General features: G+C 40.7%; 1 protein-coding gene across 1 annotated transcript in view; it reads left to right on the forward strand.

The window, feature by feature from the left end:
* Nucleotides 1-26284, forward strand: part of LOC122875981 (transmembrane protein 132D) — a 29858-nt gene that overhangs the window by 1649 nt on the left and 1925 nt on the right. The window contains exons 2-8 of the mRNA XM_044195737.1: nucleotides 4175-5051; nucleotides 13992-14129; nucleotides 19457-19655; nucleotides 21974-22117; nucleotides 25112-25317; nucleotides 25579-25843; nucleotides 26092-26283. Coding sequence (XP_044051672.1) covers nucleotides 4175-5051; nucleotides 13992-14129; nucleotides 19457-19655; nucleotides 21974-22117; nucleotides 25112-25317; nucleotides 25579-25843; nucleotides 26092-26283 — 2021 coding nt within the window. The remainder of the gene's footprint in view (nucleotides 1-4174; nucleotides 5052-13991; nucleotides 14130-19456; nucleotides 19656-21973; nucleotides 22118-25111; nucleotides 25318-25578; nucleotides 25844-26091; nucleotide 26284) is intronic.

Below are 26284 nucleotides of genomic sequence, written 5' to 3' on the forward strand. Positions count from 1 at the left end.
TGTTGTCAACACATAATTCACTCTCATGACATAAAGTAAATGGCACAACAACAAATCAGCAAGAGAGTCTTGACCCCAGAACATACATATACTACCATTGAAAAGTGGTAGATGTAAGCGAACTGTGTGACTTTTTGTTTAATGGGGACAACAATACTCCAATTAGGTGCCTGTAGCAAACACCACATTGTAGCATGGCTTATGTTTCCAAAACACAATATGTCTTCCTTTTTGGATCACAGTTTTTCCCACTTTCTAGTTTCCCTTTGACAATTACCCACATTGCTGAAAGATACTTAACTTTTTTCAACTTTTGAAAGTAGTAACAGCTTGTCTTTCCTCTGTTGTAAGATGCTTTTTTACCTCCCAAGTGTCAAAGTGTCCCACAAAAGACTAAAATTTTTGTATTTATCATCATGCTGTCAGTACCTAATGAGACCTTTTGGTACTTTATTTAAGGTAGATGTATTGGAAAGGTCAGCCAATCAAAAGATAAAAACACATACCGTAGTGCTATCATCAGTTGTAAAACAGAGGATGTTGTTGGCTATACAGTAGGTGCTTGATTAGTGTTATTAGCATCTGGCCAATGCCAACACTTTCTTATTTTAAATCATTCATAATCAGTGTATCGCTAGATGTGACCCATAACGCTAACAAAAATGTGTTCAAAAACCTTTAACAGACAGCAATGAGCAACTTTGAAACACAAAAAGCTTTTTAATCTCTTAATTACTGATTGAAATGCAGACATTCATTGTGATGCTATTGGGAGTCGGCTCATTTCTGCAAGCTGTTTTGCACATATGGTAAAAGTCATTACTGCACATTAGAATTCAAAGTGGTTGCTTGGGCTTTGTGCATTTTAATAGAATAATACAAAGATTGATTACAATTGGAGAAATAATGCTAAAAGACAAGCACATGGAAAAGCAGTTAGCTGACATGCAAAATGTAGCTCAATAGATACAACAGTGTTTTTATTAAAACTGGTGATGAGGAACATTCTTTTATAAAGAATCTGTGAGTCTTAATCCCTAAGTAAACTTTGCAGTTACTTAGATACACAGAACAAATCTCAGTTACTGTGGTACACTTTTCAAACTTAAGTACCATGATTACTTTCCATTTCCATTTTATGCATGACAGTAAAGCTCTTATTGGACTGTATTTGCTTCATACAAGTGGCCAAATTAAAAACACAGCACAATTGAGGGATACTGTACACATGAAAAGCTCTATTTCAAAAAGTCACATATCCATTTTGGAAAGAAGATCCCCACCTAAAGTTCATTTTCTGCTATCACTCAAAGGAACAGTAGTGTTAGTTTCAAATGATGTGTAAAAAACCAACTCCTGAATCAAATTTCATACAGGGATCATTTTCATTTGGACATGGAGAGGGATGAACAAAGATCTGATTAACAACTTATGATTTAAACCCTGGAATAAAGGGACTCTACCTGTTTTTTTCCTCATAGAAAGCACTTAACCTGGATACTGTAGAGAAAAAATTAAATAAAGCAACAATGCAAGGCATTGAACATATTCAGTCTGCAGGAGAGCAGTTTTGGAGAGGTGACTTTTAGAGGCAGATGTAGCATCTGCATGGCAATACTGATACTTTCTGACTCAGCCAGGGAGGAAGGGAAGCTCAGGGGCTTCAAAATGAGTGATTTTAGAGGCTGGAACAGCTGGTGCAGCGGATTTGCTCTCATGTTTATCAGTTGAGGGCAGGACTCTCATCATGATGAGAGGACCATAGAAGTAGAGTTTTGCTTACATTGGCTACTTGTTAAATATCCAAAATATTGGAAAAGGAGAAGGATGCATCTCTTAGCCTGCCATGAATCATAAACAAACTGCCTGCAAAGTCTGCGACCATATTAGATTGTGTGCTATGTATGCTTAATTTAAATTGTCTCCTTTGGGTTTTTTTACAAAAAAGCTTACATGTGAAGTACTTTGTTGCTACATTGGCGGTGCATTCTCCCTCCTGGAGACAGTGAGCCAGTTTATATTCAGTCCAGCCGGAGCTGCTGCCAGCTCTGGTATTAAACAGCATATCTGTCACCGTGGCCACTGGTAGGCTAAGCCAGGACAGCCCCGTTCCCATCTCCGGTCTCTCATGCAGTGTGTCGCCCACTCTGCGAACATGACTGACACTCTTGCCTGTGTGTTGAAGAGAGAAAAAAAAAAGATGCTCTTGTCTTTCTCCGAGGGCTGCTGGGTTGACATGATTGTGACACATGCGGTATAGTTATTGCTGTATGAACTGTCAGACCATCGCGACAGGCTCTTTGCTGGGGTGGATGAGTGACGATGAAAAGCAGAAGAGACCATGATAGACAGACGCGTCAAATGCCAGCAACCATGAGAGACATGATGACATTGACATAGAAAAGCTTCAAGCCATCCTCAATGGATAAATAACAATTAATAATTCAATGACAAAATTCTATGGCATAGAGTGGCATCTTGTAGTCTGTAGATCTAGATATTATCTCTTTTGAAAGACATTGTTAGTTTTGGTGTACTAGTGGGTGATTTGTTTATTTCTGAGATGCTACTAAAGCTGTTTTTCACTATGCAATACCATGCTAATGCAGCTTCTACCATTTTGTTATAATCTGCAGAGTAAACACCAGTGTTTTTTGTCCTTAATTCATCAAGTAGGGAAATTAGCCACCAGATAAACAGTGCACACTCATGTCAGCTGCAATAGTCTTTATAATTATATCAAAATGGACGTTTAATGAGGACACATGATGACCGGGTGACCTCTGCCTCTGCTCATTTCTACTGAGGAAAACCCTAACCATTAAGCTTTTAAACCAGATCAGAGAATATCTATGCTGTTGGTTTGTTTTTACTCACTCATATAAAAAGGTCATTCTATGCACTTGTGATCAGTATTTAACAGTCAGCCAGTCCTTGTAATTATTGTACTAGCATACTGTTCAACACAAAGCAACTGATGCATGAATACACATCTTACTGAATAATATACACATTTTCAGATGTATTTCTGTTTTAGTTAGCCTAATACATTCATTAGAATCTGATCACATTGTCTTTTACTTCATGGTGATGCGCCACCGTTCGTGTTTCTTTCATGGATGATCTGCTGGGTATTCACAGCCTGCTGACAATCTGAAAAGCCATTTTAATCCCAGTTTTTGATGGCTGATTTCAACCTTGTACCAGATGTATTAGATCCAACCTTTCCTCTCCATATAGAGAAAGCAGCTCATCCATGTGGGAGGTGAAACTGGGGCAGTGGAAGGCAAACATGGACATATAACATGACAGGCAATATCCTTAAAGGAAATTTGACATTTTGAATCACTGGGCACTTAAAGTACATTTTAGTAACATTAAACAGGTTTTAAAAAGTAAATTGTATAGGAAATGGAGTAGCATTTTATGGTATATTATCTACTTGGATGATTAGCTACTTGGATATTATTTTGGGACTGCATGAAAATTACTAGAGGCATAGAGGGAGTCAAAAAACGAGCAGGGTATTGTAATTTTTCTTTTGGTTGAAGGCAAGGTTCTTTTGGTTTTAGGAGAGCTGGGGAGGGTCTTTTATTTGATCTCGTCCAAATTTATATTTTTCAAATGTAGTTAATAGTTACATCAAAAAGACAACTTTAACTTGTGCCATGTTCATTAAGGTGCACCTTGCTATATGCAGAGGACATCAGTTCTGTCTCTGTATCAGGGTTTTATTCATGTGTACATTGGTGGTGCACATTAGAAGTTCCATTAAGATATTAAGATTTAGAATGGGGTACATGATTAAACAAGTTTTACCAATTTGACATGTTGTGGGGAGGGTGTTGCAGTTTCAAGTCAAGAGGAGGGTTCAAAGAAAATATTAATAACCCTGGGGAGGGCCTTGCTTTTTTACAAAGTGAAGGTTCAGCCCCCCTCACAACACCAATGGTTTTTGTACAGTCCCTTAGCAAAGCCATAGAGTTCAACTGTTGCTCTGTTCAAACAGTTGCTGTTGCCTCAGAAACTAAAACACTCTTAAGCTTCTCTTTTAGAATTTACATTATTTCACCTATGTGTTCTGTTACAGAGATTTTAAAGTTAAGCTCAGCATTATGATATATTCCCATGGCTTTTAAAATGCCTAGTGTAATTTTCTATTTCTACCTTACAGATTTGAGCAGTAAAGAGCTGACCGACAATAAGAGCCCTGTGCCTTTCCCTGCCTTCTTGCCGGTCAACTACGAGGTGCGAGATGCTGACTACCTCCTCTTAAAGGAGGCTGGGCAGGACTTCATGAGGAACTCCAGCATGCAGAGTCACACACAGCCCTTTGTTATCTTAAGAGCCAGCCGCCAGCCAGCTGTCAACGCCAGCTACAGCACTATGTCCACAGAGCAGCTTGTGCCTCTAGACCTGGTCCAGTCTGTGCAGCTTTTTAACGCTCCAGAGGTCTTTACTTTTAACTGGAAAATCCAGGCCTTCGTGCTCACGCCTCGGGTTTTCTCCTCCAAACCCAAAGTGCGGGTGCTCTTCTATGTTGCGGGGAGGGACTGGAGCAGGGGAGAAGGAACTGTGGATGAGCTACCATGTGTGACAGTGTATGCTTTCTGGCAGACCCAGGAGGTGAGGGGTTCCTGTGCCATGGGAGGCGAGAGGGGAACCTGCATGGCTGAGCTGGCTCCTGTGCCTGGTTGGTTTGCTCCGGGGTCAGAGGGCACCAGCAGAGAGAGGCAGGACCCATCTGCTGGGAACCCTGTGGAGCTGTACTACCAGGCACAGCCCAAAGTCAATGGGAAGTGTAATTTTGTGGATGGAAGTCAATGGGGTGGCTCACAGCAGCAGGCAGAGTATGTTCCTGTCACTCCCATGCAGAGAATTGGCAGCGTACGTCTTCTGCAGGTGCCTAAAGGAATGGCAACACTTTCTCGGCTCAAGCTTGGTAATGCCATTGTCATACGGACAACCTCCAAACCCCTGAAGAAGACTGACATTGCTACCTTCTACATACTCATGGCCAGCTCTGCTCAGCTGACTAACTTCACTCTCAGGTAAGACTGTGTTTTCTGTTGCCTCGTAGTTTGTAGTGGTCAAACTGGATATATTGTAAAGATGCATTACCAAACACTGAGGTGAACTACTGCCATCACTTCAGAGGGCTCTGCAAATTCAATGAAGTCCAAATGAATTGGTCAATGAGAATTCAGTATGGAGAATTGTTCACATTAGTCCTCTTCTCTAATTCTTGCACAAATCCTGTGTAATCAAAAATAAGAGAATACTGGAGGAAATGGGATTTAGCATGGATTATTATTCTCTGAAAATATGATACAGGTTAACTGTGGTAGATTATTCAACTTAAATTTGAAAAATACATGTTTGAGTAAGCACTTACCTGATGACATTAATTAAGGGCTGTTTCAAGAGTGGTAATCATCGAGGTTGACATGAATCAAATTTAAAGGGTATGCTCGGGATCTGTGTCATATCAGTGCACAGCTATTAAATGTGTGAAGATCATGAGGATTACCAGCTCATAGCTCAATTTAATTTAAGGCTTTGTCCTCATTTTGCAATGCTAAATGTTTGTTGACCAGAGATGAGAGCAGTTGTAGTACCATCTTAAAGCAATAGTTATTCCTCTGGAGATCTGGAGGTAATAGAGGCTAATTTTGTACAGATATTATTTAAGAAATGTACTATTTCCCAAGAAAGAATGCCTCAACCATCTGACTTATTATCCTCTAGAGGAAAAGAAAACAAAAGAAAGATATAACAAGTCTGTTCTCATGGCTTTCTCTCAAGATGTCATGAAATGATGCAACAAGGGAGACTGACACGTCAAAACTGAATGTGAATTAAATGCCTCCATCTTGCTCTCACCGTTTAATTGATCGTTTTCATGGTCATCCTCAGTGTAATACCTTTTATTATCATCATCCAGATGGAGATCAAAGAGAATCACATTGCGGCATGGCTAGATTTGTCAAGGTTAGCTGTCAGAGAAGACAAGTAGAGATTTACGCTAACTTGATTAGAGAGTTATTTTTTTATTATTATTCTAGACACTATCTGCTTTACTCCGAGCCAGTGAATAATGGACTGTCAGGGGGCGTGAGATGCATTTTCCTTACATGTCTCAGTTATTAATTTGGTTTGTGTGTAGATTTGGATCATGAGCAAAGTATGTCAAATCCTTCCTTAATATGTGGTTTGGATTCACATCATGTTGCTGTTTGCTGTGCTGCTTAGTGATCCAGTCCAGTAAGGTGTCCTGATTTAAGAACTGGCTTAACAAGAAAGTCCTTGAAGGCAGCTAATCCAAAAGTGTTTTAGTTCCTGGACAATAATTACAGTCTGTCCTCATACAGTGACAAACACGGTGGTACACACAGGGGCTTCGTAGTGGGGGGAAGAGTGGGATTGACTACCCAGGGCCCCAATTGGGGCAGGGGCCTCAAAAAGCCTGGAATGAAAAGTTTGAAATTGGCTGAATAAATCAGTTTAGAGATTGAACTTTGTACCAAAAAATAAATAAAAGTAGTGGAGGCTCTCCGAGGCCCCTCTCACCCCTTACAAAAGGCGCAAAATGGTTTAGTCTGCCCCTGGGATTTGTCTCTAAACGCAGCTAATTGAGCCGAGTGACTGCTGGTGCAGAAGCACCAAGTCATGTCTTTCCCCAAGAAAGGGAAATCAGGGTACAAAAAAACAAAAGAAAGAAAGGAAAGAGAAAGAAAGCAAACTGAGGGAAAACAGCTTTTGACTAATTTCTTTCAAAAGAAAGGTGAGCACAACTAATACACTTTAAGAATGGTTTAAACTAATAGTGTGTTGCTTAGATTGGCGGCAGTCAACCAGGATAGCTTGGAGCATATATTTTTGCATAATATCAATTAATAAGCATCATAGCAACAATGTCATGTAACATGATCTATCAATATTACCTTACCAAAGCTTAACATCATGAACCACATGGCCCTCAGTTTCAGAAACAGCCACAGAGAGTGGAGCAGCAGCAGGTCCCTTATCATCTCCTAATAATGTTACTGAGGACGTGAGACAAGGTGAGCTCATATAGCGGTAACTAAAGGTAATTCCAAGGATGGATCAAGAGAGGAAGGGGGCCCACAGAGACTGCTTATGCATAGGGCCCAGAATTGTCTGCTACACCCCTGGGTACATAATCAATACTTCCTGAAAAATAAATAATTTGTGAGTTACTTCTGCCTTGACTTGCTCACACATGCTTCAGCGAAGATGTGCAGGCCATGGATTATTAATTCCTTTGTCACCTGGTCCTGCATTCATTCACTTCAACAGTCACATACTCAGATCAACTGTGAATGCCAGAATAGGTAAATGTTGATTGAGCGAACAGCTGTGCGGGGATGCACTTGTCCTCCTCGTCAGGTTTCAGAGTTGAGACTGCAGTAGTCTCTCAACATTTCATGTGTTTTAAAGGGTTAGACTGTTGACTGAATTAATTAGCTGTTTTCCTTTTCTTTCTGTCTCTTGATCTTTGCTGAAGCAATGAATCCAAAAAAGAAATCCTGATCCCCTCTTCATTCTGTCACTTTCAATCATTGCTGCCTTAATTCATTTACTCAGTCACACGTTTCTAAACAAAAAGCAGAGAGCAGAAATGTTGTTCTCCTCTCCTTTCTTTTCTTTTCCTTTCTTTTTCTCTTATCTCCTCTCCTCCTTTCCTTTCTTTTTTGCTCCTCTCCTCCTTTCCTTTCCTTTCCCATCCTCTCATCTTCTCTTCTCTCCTTTCCTTTCCTTTCTTTTTATCTCCTCTCCCCCTTTCCTTTCTTTTCTTTTTCTCTCAACTCCTCTCCTTTCCTTTCCTCTCCTCACAGCTATCACTTGGTTGGAATATTGTCAGTCTTGTTAGGAAGCTTTGTAGTAATTCAATTAATGCGATGAGCAGTTTAGTCTAGTATGTATTGGTAACTCTGAAATTAAATTTTTTGCCTCCCATAAACATGACAAAATACACTCACTGTTCCTCTAACACAAAGTCAGTAACACGGCAGTACCCTCCCCCAGCTTATCAGCACATTAACAAGCCCTGTGCATCCAGTCCTCAACAGCTGTCTGTGTGCTTTATCACTGTCTGAATGTCCCATTAAGCTTTGCTTAATACTCTCTCATCAGCATGATAAACCTGTTATTGATGTCTATAGCTGGAGTCAAGGGACACACAAATTTGAGGTCGATTGAGAGAAAGACAAGCCACACCTGTCCGTTCCAGCAAAATGAACCTGTCATTCTTAGTGAGAGTTTGATAAAGGTCATAGATAAAGCATTGTACTGCCATCATCACACACCCATGTGAAGAGTAATTAGATTATCCTTTTAGTGTATGCTTAGGAAGTTGATTGGCATGAAGTATGAGCTTCCAGTTTTTCTTTTTGTTTTCCTCTTCACAGCTATTAAAAGTAAACGACAAAGCACAATAGTTTGTCTTGTTCTATGGGTTTTATTTAAAGGCAGCATTGTGGCAATAAATAAACTTGAGCTTCTGTATCAACAGGACACTGTGTGAGTGAGCTCTTCAACCAGGGAGCCTAATCATTCATCTATGTGACAAATATGACTTTTACATCCATTTTTAGTGCTGCGGTGCCTGCCATCTGGCAGGAGTGTTGGCATGAACATCTCCCCAACTCCCTCAACTACTCCATAAGTACGATAAGCACGTTGCCGATGGCTGGCTATCAGACTGGCTAAACGGTGGACATTTGCCTGCATAATTAACGATTGCATCTGTTTCCGATTGCACTGGGGTTCACCGGTGGTACAGTGGCCCCGCAGTGATGCGTTCACAAAGCCAAAGATGGGAACACAAATTATATTAGGGAAGTAATTACAAACACTATGTAGCATCTCGATAGCAGCCTCGGTGATGAAATGCATCTGGGCCAGGCTGTGCAGCTCACACAGAGGATACAATCTATCTTGTTGGTCTTTGATCAGACTGAGTCTCTGTTTCATTGTATTATGTATTCGCTTTTTTGAAATGTCTCATTGTTTTACTTTCTTTTGTTGGCCATGGCTCTGTGATCTTTCAAATACGTTTAAACAAAACACCATTCCACAAATAAATAAGGGAAGGGAACTGAGTGAAGAAGGCCAAGGGCCAACAAGGTCTGCTTTGAGTGTATTTGACAATGTGTACCTATTTGTACAGCAGTTCGTGTGTGTGTGGCAGTATTTTTACATGCATGCATGTGTGTGTGAGTGAATGAAAAATATGTAAAAGGTGAAACAATAGTGCCACTCATGCCTTGCCTGGTCAGAGGTGAGATGGATGGCAGGTGCAGCAGCTAAGAGCTGCTTTTCTCACACGCTGTCAGCCTCAGTCTCCACAGCCATCCATCTTCTCTGCCCTGGTGCCTCCCCCTGCCCGCTGCCTCCTCAGGGCCTGCTAACCAAAGCCATGGACACTGGTCCCTGCTTCAGACCACTCAGAAGAAAAACACCTCTTCCAGTCACAGGGACATTTTTTAGAGAGAAAAAAAAGGGCTTCAGATAGTTACTGTCACTTTTTATTAGTTAAACTCTGTTCCACTCAGCTCAAAGCACAGAGCTGTTTCATCACAACAGAGCATGTTATGTTATTCCGAAGTCATTGCTAGATTAACAGTCTTCCAAGGTTTTCTCATTAATACACTGAGCATGCCATCCTGCTTACCTCATTGATTATGCCGGATTAAGGATTTTCCCCATCGAAAGCAAACGGTCACATTGCACTTACAATTCTCTACAGTCAGCATCAGTAGTGCAATTATATACAGGAATAGGAAATACAAGTTGGGGAAGGCAGCGCCATGTTGAAAAAACTATGTTGCATCAAAAACTATTGCAATATTTTGATAAATCTTGCAAGGGCAATGTGTAATTACATGGGAAAGATGTTTTATACTTTTTAAAAGCCGGTCCACCACTTTCATCCAGTCTGAAATATCTTAACAACTATTCGATGGATTGCACTGAGATTTGGTACATACATTCATAGCTTCCAAAGGATAAATCCTAATTACTTTAGTGATTCTCTGACTTTTCCTCTAGTGCCACCACAAGGTTCACATTTGTGGTTTTGAGTAAAATGTCTCAACAACTGTTGGATGGATTGCCATAAAATTTTATTGAGATGTTCCTTGCACCCCCTTAATGTAACTGTAATAACTTCATCCCTTGATGTTCCATCTAGCGCCATCATCGGGTCGAATTTTTTTTTAAGGTTTTAAGTTGCTCTCAATACACTAATACACATTATACCTGCTAAACATCAGCATATTAGCATTGTCATAATTAGCATGTTGATGTTATCATTTAGCTCAAAGCATTGCTGAGTGCCATGGAGCCGCTAGCATAGCTGTAGACCAGTGGTTTCCCATCATGGTGCCTTGAGGACGGGCCAAGGGTGCCGCGAGATTTGTCATATCACTGTTCATTTATTTTGCATTTTTAATAACGTTTCATCGTAACATTTACCTTAAAGCTAGGTAATGTATTTCAGAAGCATTTTTTGTTATATTTGTTGAAATTCCCTTTACATCCCGACAGCAATCAATAAATCAAATGCTCTGAAAACCCCCCCGAAAAAATCTGGTATCTGTGGCTGCCGCAGGCCTGTAATAAGCCTATCCAATCATTTTGGCTGGCCTACCTGCCTGCTTACCTGCACGCACGACTGCAGTCAGCCCGCATGAAAATGTGTTTTGGGGGAGTGGCTTTGGAGGGAGGCCTGAAAGGAGGGTGAGATTTTTTTGGTTGGATACTTTCAAAATCTAGCTGTCTCTTGCTAGTTTCTCCAACGTTACCTACCCTAGCTTTAACCAAGTTTTATGTTACTTTTTCAAACATATCAAAATAGAAGAAAAAAGCTGTAAATATCAAAATCACTGTATTAAAAACTATGTTTAATATGCAGCTATATGCCGCAGCTAATGACGTGACAACTCTCAGTTGCCTGTTGTCATAATAACACAACGCACTTTTCCTGGCTCTGGAGTTTTTCAGAAGCTCAGCAGTCAGAAAAATAGTGACAGTCAGAGCAAGTGATGGAAAGATTTGAAATGGTAAACAGACCTCAAAGAAATGCTACATCTCAGCCCTCAGCACAGTCTGACAGGACTGAATATGAGCCCACCAACAAAACTAAAATCAGACTCAACACTCGGCTAACAGCATAATGGGCAGATTTTTGCTGCTTGTGGATGATGAACAGCCACCATTGTCCGATAGCACATTCACTGTGGTATTGTGCATTCCCAACATCATAGGCTGTCTCAGCCTCACCTGTCGAACAGTGACCACGTTCTGTTTTCTTTTGGTTGCCATGATTTTTTTGTGTATTCCTTTTTCGATTGCCAGTTTGTGGTCACTGAGCCTGTACTTGGTTATGATCTGTCTCTGCTTTCTATCTCTGACAGTAGAGAGAGATTCTGCCAATTCACAATCTCTTTTTAGGGCCAGATACCATTCTGATCTACTTTGGCTTGTAGTTTCTTCTTTCCAGTGTTCCAAATAGGTTTCTTTACATTGCGTTATAATTTGGTTTACTCTGATTGGTGTTTGGAAAGCAGCGCTGTTGTGAGACTGGTCAGAGTGTGTCTAAGGGGGGGCAGTTAGTCTCAGCACCAACTGACATAGGGGACTCTTTTCTGGGTTCAGCTCTTGGGTTTGGAGGCCTTTGAAATGGAGGGTGTCTAGGGGGGCTGGATTTAAGGTGATTAAAAATGTTTAGTTCTCTCTTTTGAATGTTAATTATCAGTGGGAATCAGCCTAATTCTGCTTAACTGAGCTTAACATGTGCCATTCTGTTACCTCTATCGTTCTGCAATTAACATGTTTAACATGGTGCTGCTACCTTCCTTCTTGTTATCACCTCATCTTTTATCTTTCCTAACCAGATCATTGTAGCCTCTCACATCAATACCGCATGTATTTCTCTTGCTCATGTAGCCTTTTTAGTGTTTGTCCCGTGTTGTTGGCTCTGCTGCCTCCTGGGAACCCTCTGACTTATAACAACAGACTAGCTATGCAGATATGTTCGCTAGTGTTGTTCTCTGTAATGCACAGTACACAGAGAATCTAGTTTCATTTACTTTACTAACACAGAGATCATGCAACAGCTACAGTATTTGGCTCCTTTCTGTGCTTTATTTGATGAGAACTGCTCAGAGCCAGAGGTGATTTAATAAGGAGTTCTCAATGTGAAAGTTCAGTGTGTTTTCTGAGATACATCTACTGTTGCAACAGAGAGAGAGAGGCTTCAATACAACTACCTACGTTATTGTGAATAATGTGGCCATGAAGTGTCCACTGACTCTAAAACTGGCTTTCAGCTGTGTGCAGTCATGACCAAAAGGTTTTTATTTTACAGCCAGTCGCAGCACCAGACGATTTCACCTTTTAGTCCTCTGCTCCCTGGTTGAACCTGTGTTAATCAGAAAAATCAGCTGGTATTGTGTGCAGCTGGAATGGAAACTGGCAGTCTCCGGGGTCACGATGGCACAAGATTGAAACCACTATTGAAAGAGACACTGCTCAGTCATCTGTGTTGAATTGTGACCTTTAACTGGTGAGCTCTTTGTTTCAACTTGTGTCACAAATGCCACAAGATGAGCCAAATCAATTCTTTCTGAGAAAGAGACAGAGGAAAAAAGGGAGACCTTTCTATCTTGCAGTCCTGCAATTAAGGCACTGGGTCGTATCAGACAGTGTGGCTCTACAACAGAAACTTCCATGCCAAGATCAGTGACCATTGGAGACCTGTCCAGATTATATGTTGGATGTTGGCACAAACAAGCATTCATACATAAATGCGCACACAAATGTCTCACCACAAATCCATTAAGAGGTCATCTTAAATATTTAAATTAGAAGACAATTGCGACTGAGATTGGTAGACTGTTTTGTTTCACTGTTATGAACAAGGAACAATGTGTCCTCTTCGTTTGCCTGGTTTTCTAAATCAAAATTCCCAAAGTAATAGAAGTGCTCAGATTGCTGTTGCTCCTATCATAGATTACACCTCCTCAGACACTCATAATGTGCTCAACACTGTTTATCTCAAAGATTCAGAGATAAACCACACAGCTTTGCATGCAGATGAAAACCAAAGAATAACACAAGGATGACAACTTGTCTGAGCTGTTACTGAGTATTCAGGGAGTCTTATCAGAGCTATCAGTAGCATATATAAAAGGAGCAATACTTATTGAGAAGAATAGTTGACCATATGGATTATTATTATTGTTGCAGCAGAGGACTGTTTTGTTTGTTTGTTTGTTTGTTTTTTACATTTTTACATGCGTGCCTGCATGCATCCCCAGACCGTACTTGATTGCAATTCTTGTAGAAGAATATCTCATTAACATTTGACCTACTGCAAGCTGCTTATGCTGGGGAAGCCCACTGGGAATGTCTACATGTTCAGCTGCATAATGCTTACCATTTACAAATTATAGGCCAAGAAAACTAATGATCTATTAGTACAGTTTAAATAATTGCACATAAGGATGAACAGAAAGAATAATATTTTCTTTGCTGTTTCAAATGCTGGGAAGGATGAGTGTGGTTTGGGTGGTAGTAAATCACTGATTTTTGACATATTTTTTTCTCCACTTTTTTATTTGATTGATTGCTCTAATAAATATTCAGTTTCATGATTGTTCTATGTTGAATGAATAAATCAAATATATGCTGTAAGAGGAAAATACATTTTTATGTGGAAGTTTAAATCTACCATACACTGGGGCTGGGAACAATCTATAACATAGTTTGTCACAAGCAAATTCCAAAAGGTATGAAAAAATTATCAGAAAAATTTTACAAATATGTTTGGTTAATTGTTCACATTATATACTGCTTAAACTTTGGGAAAATAATCATTCATTGCCCTGAATTCCATTGGTTGTTAATATGGGACATTTCACATTTACCACATTCTTGACCTTTTTGTTTTTGACTTTTCACAGAGCAACAATAAAGAAAGGTGTGACCTTTCGAACAGCGACACCCAGTAACTCTTTACTGTGGGACATCACTCTGGATATGGGTGCAGATGGAGCCATCACTGTTATTTGTCAGAGGAAGGCTCCCATACCTGGGAAAAGGCAAGTCTGTTCCGTTCACATTACTCTATATGCCAGTGTATTCTATCCATGTGTGTATTTTGTTGTCGCTGGGAAGTTTCACATCGCATATTTATAGGCTTAAATTGCTATTGTTTGAATGGACAAATAACACTCTAAAGGTCCAAAGGGATTTTTTTTCATGTGGCACAATTGTAATGATGTATGTCCTGTTAAGCATATCAGAATTTGTCTGTGCACCTGTGGAGTAAAAGACAAACCATCTGTACTGCACAAGTCTGACAACAGCTTACTGCAGAAGCATATTGTGCTGCGTCCTGGGAGGACATCTCTTATTGTTACGGACAGATCAGGCCGGAGACACAAGGAGAATAGTGAGTACTTTATTAATACAAAAAGCGTGGATATAGAATGAGGGGAGAACTACTGTCCTTGGTCTGGAGTTGGCTGAGATCTGGCGAGGAGGGGGGAAGTCCAGATGGTAGATCCAACTCGAACCAGGAGACTAGAGTAACACTCACTGTAGACGAGCGACACTCGAACCCAGGAGACGGAGTGGAAGACTCACGGGAGACGGGAGCTCAACGGGGACTGGAGCTGGAGTGATCACACACGGAAGACTGGAGATACACTGAGACTGGAGCTGAAGTGAACCACACAGATGACAGGAACACGAAGGAGCCAGGGAAGAGGTACTGAATAGCAGTAGCAGAGAATGGGTAGGTTTCGGCGAAGGGAGTCCAAATTGTTCTAGGAGATAGGTGAACTAGCGTTCTGTCCTCTACCATGAACGAGACCGGACACTGACTGAGGTGAGGAGCTGTGTTATATAGGGAGTAGAGTGGCTGATTATGTGCAGGTGTGCTATGGGTGACAGGTGCTGGGAATCAATAATCAGGTGAGGGAGTGCAGAGTGACGGGGAAAGAACAAGACAGACTGTGACACTTATACTCTCCAAGCACAGGCTGGCTGCAAGTGCTCCTGTAAAGCTGACCCTTGTAAACAGCTATTGCCTTTTTCCCTTTATTGTCCACTTCTCCTCTGTGCTTGAATCATTTCTAGTCATTTACCAGCCGTGCACATCTGTGCATTCCTAGTAAACAGTAAAACATATTTTAACCTATGACTTAAAAGCTGTAAACAGGGAAGGTAGTGAGCCATTTTCAAACATAACACTAAAACTATTTACAAGACATCTGCAGGTTGGTGTGATCAAACTCAGCTTTTTGGGCTTCTAAGAAGTACTTAACTTGACCCATAACCTCATTAAACGGGGCTACACCCTTTCCCCAACAAGCAGTTTATCTCAGACGTCCTTACAAGTTCAACTGAGTGCAGCTTTATTTCACTGAACTGAGGGGAGTAGTGTTAATTTAAGAGTTAAGTCATATAAGCGTTGCCCATGCCTCCTGAGATTACAGGACACATTTCTTTTAATAAAAGGGCATAGAGAACACAGGGTAAAAAGTGTATGCCACATCCTTTCAAGCCTTCCATTATTGCTTTTTACCTTGCTGCCACAACAGTAGCCTTAAGTTAAACCTCTGTTTCAGTTCTTTTATATCACATCGGCTATAACCCTCATACGGCTAACTGAAAAATTTAATACAGGCAAAAAAAGAGAGAGTCACAAGAGTCAAACATACAGCCAAGCTAGTGGCCTGTGAGGCAGTAGGCTACTTAGGCACTGCGGTAGATTGAGCTAAATGCTAATGTCTGCATGCTGATGTTTAGCTGGTATAATGTTTACCATGTTTACCATTTCAGTTTTACATGATTGCATGCTAATGATGACACAGAAGGGTCACACTCAGTCACTAAATTTACAGAAGATGAAGACTTAAACAACAGAAGTGTCTTCTGTAAATAAAGTCACGTCTTGCCATTGAGTACGACCCTCCTCTGTCATCATCCAACGCACCAATTTTTCTGAGCGTGGTGGAAACTCTACATGTAAGTCTAGCGTGTTAGCATGCTAACATTTGCTTACTAACACTAAACACAAAGTAGGGCTACAACCCGAGGCGGTTGTCATTACAAGAATTTGATTAGGAACCAAAGTATTGAGCAAATAAATATTTTCATGGCGCTAGATGAAAAGGTCATCACCAAAGTGATTACAATTCATCCTGGAGGAGCTACGAATGTCTATCAAACTTCATGGCAATCCATCACTCTCCATCTCTCCATCTCTGTTGTGGAGACACTTCACTCAAAACCACAAATGTCAACCTCAAGCGGACCATGAATGGATATAGATAGATACTGTACATATACATATATATATATATATATATATATATATATATATATATATATATATATATATATATATATATCATAATGTAAGTTGAGGACCAACAGACTGACAGAGCCATGCCGCTAGGTGAGCAAATTGTTCTAGCTGACCATCCAACTGTCCTGAGTGCAACGTACATTTAGCGGAATACTATTTATCTTGTTGTGCACACAATTTTTTTGCCATTCAAGCTTGCCAGTGCTCCCAAAAACAGATCCATTGAGATTTAACTGAAACAGTAAGATTATTTCTGCCTCTAGAGCAGCTCCAAGAAATGCTTGTAAAACTATGGCTGTAATCTGTGTGCGAATGGTTGGCATAGCTGGAGAGGAGCAAGTATATGCAGCCAACTTTCCAAGGATGAAAAAAACCCACTAATAAAAGTAGACATAGAATAACATTTCTCAGTGAACTTTGCTTCAATGTAATATAAAAAAGATGAACTTACTCCAGGACAGGGATACATTTTAACTTCCTGAAACTAAACGTGGGTTTGTCGGACTGACTCTTCAGAGGTCATACAACAATAGACACAGCTTGCTTTAAACAGAGCCAGAACTACTGACCTTATCTGTGCTTGTTATTATTGGTGTGACCTCATTAAGTTGTTTTCCCTATTTGGCATGGATTATGACATTGTTTATCACAACTTCTTTATGGGTTAACATATTCTTTCACTCAGTCATTTTGGCTAATCCTCTCTAAAATGTCATGAAACTAACAGAACCCCTGCAGAGAGTGTCTACTGTCACACCACTGTGGGGATTTCTCTGACTTTTTGTCTTTCTGGCTTTAGTGAGCACTAAAAGTATCTGCTGTATTTGTACGTTAAAGCTTTTTTATCCTCTGTCGCAGCAGCTTGGTTTGGATCTTAATATTAAAGCACTGTTTCTCACAAACAGACTGCCGGCCATAAACAAGTTGTTGAAGTATCATTCCCCTGCAAGCTTCACAAGAATGACTGAAGGCGTAAATAGCACAGCATCATCCCCTATCTTATGGATATCTGTGTTAATGCATACTTAAGGGGATATAGGCATGCTTATGTGAGTCAAGCATGTCTTGTTTTGATATTTGACCAGAATACTGTCTACTGAATACTTATCTTTTAATCTCAGGTCTCTGAGCAATATGCTAAGATTATTCATTTACACTAAATCTCTGTCTTGCCCTTAATAAGGGCAGATATAATGGAGCACTGAGTGAGAGGGGGATACTGAGAAGGACTTTTGTATGCTTTGTTGTTGAATTTGGAACTTAATGGAGGATTAACAAAATATGATTTGCAGTTTCTCCAATTGTTGTTGCTTTAATGCAGAAAGGCGGCTGGTATGCAGCCCTTTAGAGGTCATTTATATGCAGTAAACAGGACTTACTGTGTCTGCACAGCTCCGACAGATATTTCTAACATGTACGCACATATGCAGTGAGTGTGATAATGTCCATGTGGTTTTGTGCATGCTTATTGTGTTTTTGTCCACCAATATATCTTTTCTATAGTTCAATACATTGCCAAGAAATAAACCCAGGATAGTTACTTGGGCCATAGGAGAAAATTGAATTCATGACTAGGACACTCTGTTCTAGCTGGCATCACTGCGAGGCCATTATAAGTTACAAAGGCTTATACTTTGTTGTTATGCAGGATGCCGCTGTCCTTGGACCACCTTTTATTCAGTTCACATTTAACAGTACCGGCAACTCAAGGGTAGGGCCAGCATGGAAAAATTTAGCTCTATTCTTTTTTGGTTTAGTTTGTGAAAATGCCTGGAGATGCAAAGCCCTCTACAAAGTAAAAAAAAAAGGGGGATTGGGTCTTGTCGCAACTACTGGGATCACATCCCTCTCCTAAAAATCTCTACACTTTCTTGGATATCTGCAAAAATCCAGTCTCAATCTTTATCCGGTAACTTTTTACTTTTCTTTCAACAGCACCAACAGCTTTCTTAATATGAAATCACTGCAGATTTAAAGTCTAACTGAATCCATACATTAGGGATACATGGTCTACTAATCATTGTAGCCTATATAATACATAATGCCTTTGCATCATACAGTAAATGAGGTGTTACTGATGCATTCTGAACTGTCAATATGTCAGCAGCAGCATTGACACCACATCATATTTCCATACCTCTGTTTAGTGGTTTAAGTGATTCTGCTTGACCATAAAAACTTTTGACTATAAGGATCTTTTGTCTCTGGTCATACTGGCTGATAATGTTTATTTTAGTTATCTTTAGCTTCACATATGATCAAATACATTTGTGTTATTTTTAGCCAGTGATACATTTTGTGTAAATCAAAGAGATGAGGAGCCTAAAGGAAACTAGAGCACATGCTAGAGGTATGTTAGCATGCTGATGTTATCATTCATCTGTAAGCACTGCTGTGCCTAAGAACAGCCTCACAGAGCCGCGAGCATAGCTGTAGACTCTTAGTCTTGTTCACTGCTATTTATCAAATATGAAATGTCTGGCATCCTAATGCAGAGTGTGTCTTCATCAGACAAAAGACACAATAAAACAAAAGCCCATGTGATGTACTTTCCTTTGGGCTCAGCTACACGTGGATTTGGATTTACACTGAGTTGTCATGTGCTGAAAACAATGAGCCACAGGCTGAAGTGAAGGATACACTGCGGTATAATCACAGCACCTTTACTCAGACATGATTATCTCTACAGGAATTTAATGTGTGGAGAGAGAATTGCAGAACCCAATGGTGAAATAATCATATTAAGTATCAGTGGCTGTGATGGAAAGATTCTGCCTTTCTGGTGCTAATTTGCATTATGAAGAAGTTGAAAGAATCAGATCCCTCCCAACTATTTAAAACACAAATGTAGCACTCCTTGCACCAAATGATAATAACATAATATGACAATGGGAAGCTGCAGTAACATCTATTTTACAGTGTGTTGTTTTGCTGATTTGCATTTCCATGTCATTATTACAGTTTTTTTCAAGAAACCCTTAAGAATTATAGACAGGTATGTATTCATGTATGGTATACATAACTTTCTAACCATTCCTGCTTCCCATTCAGGCTTGAGAGCAGTCTGCTGGAGGTGCTTCAGATGGATTTTGAAGTGGAGGAGCTGAGCAGTCCTCTCGACAGTCAGGTGATCATATGGAAGCTGGAACTACCATCTGCATCCAAAACCAAAAATGTAGCCAAGACTGAAGGAGCCATGAGGATCTATACTACTCAGAGAGACTTTGTTGGCCTGGCCCCTCTTGTAATGGTGAGTTAGCTGACAGCTTCCATGTCACACCTAATCATTATTAAAACCGGCACTGATGTTACTGACAGCAGCGTTTCCAATAATGCCAACACTTGGACTGCATCCTTTGAGCGTTGGTGCATGAAAATATCATAAAATGCACTTTGCTCTGATCCATTCCTGTCTGGTTTGCATACACAGAAGGCTGGATATGCTTTGGATTGTTTAGTAAATGGGTTCTATTTTTGGCAGAGAGTGACCTTGTGTTGTTGACTGTCAGCTAGCTGATGTCTCTCTTCTGTGTTGTTCTGCTCTGTTCTGGCGTGCAATATGTGGTCATCCTCTCCTCCTAACAGCTGCTTCATGTGCTTCTATTTTGGTGCCGCAGGCCTCTTTATCATGCTACCTCTATAATTAATCCATGATATAATCTCCACTACTAAATACGGAACATTACACAAGAGTTTACACCACTTTGAATTACAATATTGAATCCGAGTTATCTGTCACCTGGGTCAATGACTTCTTAGTACACCATTGTTTGCAGGAATGACATATAACAATGACAAGCTGTCACATAATACACTCTTATTGCCTTTTTTCCCTGTTTCTTAACATTTGTTCAACCACATATTATTGATGAAATATGTAACTTATACAATTAAAAGTTTAGAATTACTGTAATTTATGTTGTACTTTTGGGCAGTAGGTTACTTATATTAACAGGATAACAGTGCTGTCTGATGCATTTCCATCATAACAGTGCCGGAGTGCTTAAAGTTATAAGGCTATGCTAGGGTGTCCTGATTTGTGAATTTGACGTGGTTCATCTCTCTTGTGGATTAGAAGCTGACCTCAGGCAGAGGGCCAAACACGAGGAGATTTGATGGTTGGCTCGAGGGGACATTAGCGCTGACTGATCACTCTTAGCTTTGCTCTACGAACTCCAGCAAGTGCTGCTGCTGCTGCCGTGGGTTCTCTCCGGGTTCTCCGGCTTCCTCCCACCGTCCAAAGACATGCATGTGTAGGTTAATTGATAACTCTAAATTGCCCGTATTGAATGAATGTGAGAGTGAATGGTTGTCTGTCCTTGTCTGTGTCTGTGTTAGCCCTGCGACGAGTTGGCCACTGTCCAGGGTGTACCCTGCCTAAGGCCCAAAGTCACTGGGATAGGCTCCAGTCACCCGCGACCCCTAATGGGACCAAGCGGTAGAAAATGGATGGATGGATGGATGTTCAGTTATTTTGGCTTCATTTAAACCAGTTTTTACAGTTGAGGGATTCTTATCCATCTGCTTCATTTTGATACTCTGAGTGGCCAAGTGTCTCCTTCAATTTGATTCAAATGATCATTCACAGATCTTGACTGGGCAGCACTCCACTGCTCTCGTACTCATTTGCACACACGTACACACACGATATTCAATTATTTCAACTTCATTTAAAACAGTGTGTTTTTACAGAGGACACATATCCATCTGCTTCATTTTCATGCTTTGATTATCCATGCATGCATATAAATGCATGTTTGTACAAACACAAACAGAGCGAGACAGAGAGGTACCTACTACTGCTACTACTAATAATAATTGTATTCATATCAGTTCATTTTAACAAAACACCTCACCATTACATTTGTACATGTACATAGAAACAGCAAAACCATTTATGGAATAGTAAATGGACTGCATTTATATAGCATTTTTATCCAAAGCGCTTTACAACTTGCCTCTTATTCACACACACACTCACTACCTATCACTACCAAGTCGCTGTCCTCACCATCCTGAGCAACTGGGGCTCAGTGTGATGAACCAGCCCTGTGATTAGTGGACTCTGCTCTACCTGCTGCAGCTACCCTATTTAATAATACATTGAGCATTAAAGAACAGGCTGTACTGTATATATGTAGAGATTATTCTTTGTCCACGTCCATGGCTCTAGTTATTTAATCACGTTTGAACTGATATGACATCGCTGCACAGGCATTTGTCATGCCTGTGCAGAAAAGTCCAAGATTAGCTCTTCCTTCTACTATGTGGTCCTGCCCCCCCCCTCCCGCCGCCGCCTTCCCAAAGGGGGACCAGCCGTCTTACCTCATCAGGACTACTGGTTCACTGAGTCACACTTCATCGCCCCTGTCTCCCCTACCTTTCTCCCTACCCTTCTCCTCTACTTTCATCCCACAGTGTTCCTATACCAAAAACATTTTGCACTACATGAAAACATCAGCTAAATGTCAAAATGTAAAATTAAAACAAATCAAATGATTGTATGTGATTTGTTATTCTATGGAAGTAAGTAATATGTACTGATTTTGCCTCCTGGCCTCTCTGCAGGACACAGAGATCCTGAATACAGCTGTTCTGACTGGAAAGAAGGTGGTGATGCCTGTGAGGACAGTAGCTGTGGAAGAAGATGGAGTAGTCACTGATGTGTCTGACTACACAGACTGTAGCTCCACTGATGAAGATGTACTCAAGGTAGGATTTATTCCTCCTGCTCCTTGTTACATACCTCCACATACTGTAGAGGGAACAATAACCTTCTGATACATAATTTTTAGTTCCTTTGGTTTCACACATTCCAAGTGCAATGGTTTTATTGTAGCGTAAATGGCTTCTTAAGGCTATTTCATAATGGGGACACATTGACAATGAAAAGGTAAGAGGTGAAATTGCTCTGAATTTTTTCAAAGAATGTTTTTATACCTTTTTTATTAAATCATAACCACTTTCTCAGCAGAATTATTGTGTAAAAATCACTCAAGTGCTACTGGTAAATTGTTACCTGAGAACAAAAATGAAGTAAGCAGCAACAAATGGAAGAATATGAGATGTTTGTGTGTTGTCTGCCGGCCCTGACACTAAGGGGCAGGAAGGCAATTTGGAGTGGGTGTTAAGCAAATGCTCCATAGGAGCAAGGTTGGTTTCGTGTGTGATGGTAAGGACAGATGTGTACAAATAAGTTGTAGCAAAGTCACCTCTGCTCTCTGTCACTTTTCCACATGGTAAAACAAACTATTCGCTGGGATACAACAACATTGCGCATCAATCACACCGACAATGAACAGCCACTGAGCTAAATCGCTCACCACAAATGACCTCACAGTCTGCCACTGTGCTCCCATCCCGTGACTTGTCCCTTTTATCCTGTGGACCTGAGCATGGCTGACTGCCAAAAGCCGGCTTTGTTTACTGATGAAATTGAAAGTCAGGCCACTGGCCCCTGAGGTCAGAGGCTGTGAATGTATTTACTCAAGAGTAAAGTGGCATTGTAAACAAACATGCAGGGGACTCCAGTGGACTGCCCTCTAATAGTTTTTTGCTGGTCAAATATGTCCCAAAGCAGGTTTAGCAAACAACACTTCTGGGTTAATAAATAAATGTAGTATTCTGTTCAGAGTGTTGCTCCATGAGGAGATTCACAGTACAGCATATACAGTAAGTGCACATGTATTAAGTGCAGATGGGTGTCAGTTATAAGAAAAGCAGGATTATGTGAGGATGTCAAGAGGCTAGATGTGGCCTAAATAATTCTTTTCAACCCTGTAATATAGCTGTCTTTGCTGTTGTTTAAAGCTTACTGTAGCTCTCAGTGTATTTGCTGACCAAAGAGCAGCTTTAGTCACAAATATTCCCTTTATTCCAATCCAACAGTCTAACAGCTTGACTCAGAAATCTTTTCTCTTCTGGTGTGTCTGAAGAGTAACAAATCTGCTAGTGAGAGATGGGGAAGGATTTATCTAGTATGGATAGCTCATATGACAAAACAAAAGCAAAACAAAGTCTAATCTGCCGTGATGAAATGGTTTTTCATATGTGCTTGAATGATGGAGAGACTTAAAATGTGCACAGGCGTTCTCTTTATCAGTTGAGGACTGAAGGATTGACACTTGAACATGTTAGGCAGGGACATATTGTGCATAGATGTCTACTTAGTTGATTAATCAGGACTTTTTAATGGCATGGCATAGCAATTTGACTTACTGATTTAAATCAAGCCTGAACTTAAACTTAATTTGCCCCTTTGCAATAGATATATTCATTCTGCATACTCATTAAAACTTATTTAACTTGTCCTATTTGCACAAGGAAACTACAGTCAGTGAAGCGTGCATTTCAACAATTTCTGTCTGTCTTTAATACTGTACCCAATGATGAAAGTCAAATACCATTTTAAATGAATATCTATTTTGACACCAAAAACACAGAGGGATATTCTTGGCTGCAGAATGAGATTGTGACGAGGATGAGTGGGCGGATGACACATTAAAATGGCATTCCCTTTTAACTGATGCTTCAGAATATTATTTGAATGTGGCTCATGGAAGTTCAGCAGAGCTCTTGGAAGATGCTTCTCTGAAAAGGAAGAAATGAGCAAAGTGTCTTAGATCATGGATGACTGGTTGACTGCCTCCACAACCAATTAAAAACATGAGAACTCTAAATGACTTACTTAATACTTACTACTACAGTGGAGCTAAATCAGTCCTTGTCTATTGGTCCATACATGCATTAGAAATTTTCAGTAACAACTGTTCAAGGACTTCAGTGCCACATATTTTCAATCTGTTGTTTGGATACAAATCAAGCATATCATTATTGGCAGTGGTCAGGGCATCTCAGTTAGCAGCTAGGATGACATTTAGTGATGTGGTCATTCTAAAGCTTAAGCTCTGGTCACGGGTGCAGGATGACTGATGCTCAGATACAATGATGACACGAGATACTCTCAAAAATAGCATGTCCCTGTGATAGCACATCCTCTAGCTTACTGTTGGGTTCACGCAAATGAGAGCAGGACTCTATTTGCTATTTGTATTCCTCTGTAGGCTTTCTGTCAAAGTCACTGTTTTCCCCCCCTCCCCTCCCCTGTGCACTTCCAGGGGCTGGTGACTGAATTTCAATGCTGCGTTAATTATCCAATTTGTTTAAAGCAGTGGCTGTTGAGAGGACCAAGGAAAACCTCCTGACTCGTGTCTCAAAATGTCCATGAGATCTTTGAGCAGTCGCCCAAACTTACCAAGGTCACCTTTGAAATTACGGTGTAATGAATGCACTTGGCTGTGAAGGACTGATGTTCAGCACTGCACCACATGATATTTTGATTAACATAAAATTGCAATGCTGCCTCTTCCTAACGCTTCGGACCGGTGATCATCGCAGTAGTTTATTATAGCCAGCTGACATTACTATGGTAACACATGCAGTGCAAAACTGCAGCAAGGCCATTTGTTGTTGTAAGAATGGCCTATTTGTTAAAATAGTGACTTTTATGAGAATATTTGATTATTTTTTGTCATTGGTTAGATGACTAACTTCTCCTTCATTGACAACAGTCTCACTCTGAGTTTGATATAGATTGTTTACACAAGCGTACTTACACAAACTCTTTGATATTATCAGGGAAATTAAAATGAGAAGATCTTCATGTTCTGATGGATCGTTCCCTATATATATTATCCTCCTATCCAGGTGTCGGACAGGTGCGACTATGTTTTCGTGAATGGCAAAGAGACGAAGGGAAAGGTGAAGATGATGGTGAACTTTACCTACAGCTACCTGAGTGCTCAGCTCGAACTGAACGTGTGGATGCCCCGACTCCCCCTTCAGATTGAGGTGTCAGACACAGAGCTGAGCCAGATCAAAGGCTGGAGGGTACCCATACTAACATCAAAAAGGTGGGACACACAAACAAACCATTTGTTTGCCATAAAAACACCCCTTATTTGATTTCTAGATGGGATTTCTAGAAGTGCCCTTTAGCCCATACAAATAATATCTCTCCAAGGGTTTAGGGTTCTGATTCCATTACATAATGTACTCTCAATGTGATCCAATCAAGCAAAGAGACAGGGTTGAGTGATTGGAGTGTAGCAAGTCAAAGCATTTACCGTATGACAGGTGTGACCTACATGTGTGTTTTTGTGCTCATGTCCCAGAGCTGGCTGGAACAGTGAAGAAGACGACAGGAAGGGCAAGGGCTGCATGCTGCAGTTTCAGCACGCCCTGGTGCGGGTGCTAACTCACTTCGTGGCAGAGCAGGCGGACCCTAGGGATCCGAAGGCCTATTTCCTGGGCTCCGATTGGCAGGTGGATGTCACAAGGCTGGTTCGATACTTCATGAAGGTGGAGGACCCTCGGGTGGCAAGGCTGCAGACAGGAAGGGTGCTGTCAGGACGAGACCTTGGGACCACCACCATCCAGGTAATAAACTGAACTGTTGCTTGGATTAACCTTGGCCTGCACAGCCTGTGACCAACATCATAGAAAGATGCAGCCAGTCAGACCCTGAATTGGGTGGGGTAGTTTACTCTTTGAGTAGACAGAAGTTGAATTGAAGATTTATGAGGGCAAAGGTTTTACTTTGAACCTGATGAACTGAAGTGGTTCTGGTAAGAGATACAGTCTGAGGCACCCTAATTAATTTACTGAATCTACTATATCTGTGACAGGTGTTTTCGCCACTGTCTGATGCAATCTTGGCTAAAACAACTATCAAAGTCATGGATGACAAAGTGACCATCACAGAGTTGGGGGTCCAGCTGGTCACAGGCCTCTCCATGACTTTACAGCTCAGTCCTGGAAGCAATAGGGCCATCCTGGCAACCACAACCACACAGGAGGTTCTGCAAAGTCCCAAACAGG

The sequence above is a fragment of the Siniperca chuatsi genome, linkage group LG5 (genome assembly GCF_020085105.1).
Source record: "Siniperca chuatsi isolate FFG_IHB_CAS linkage group LG5, ASM2008510v1, whole genome shotgun sequence".
NCBI lineage: Eukaryota > Metazoa > Chordata > Actinopteri > Centrarchiformes > Sinipercidae > Siniperca > Siniperca chuatsi.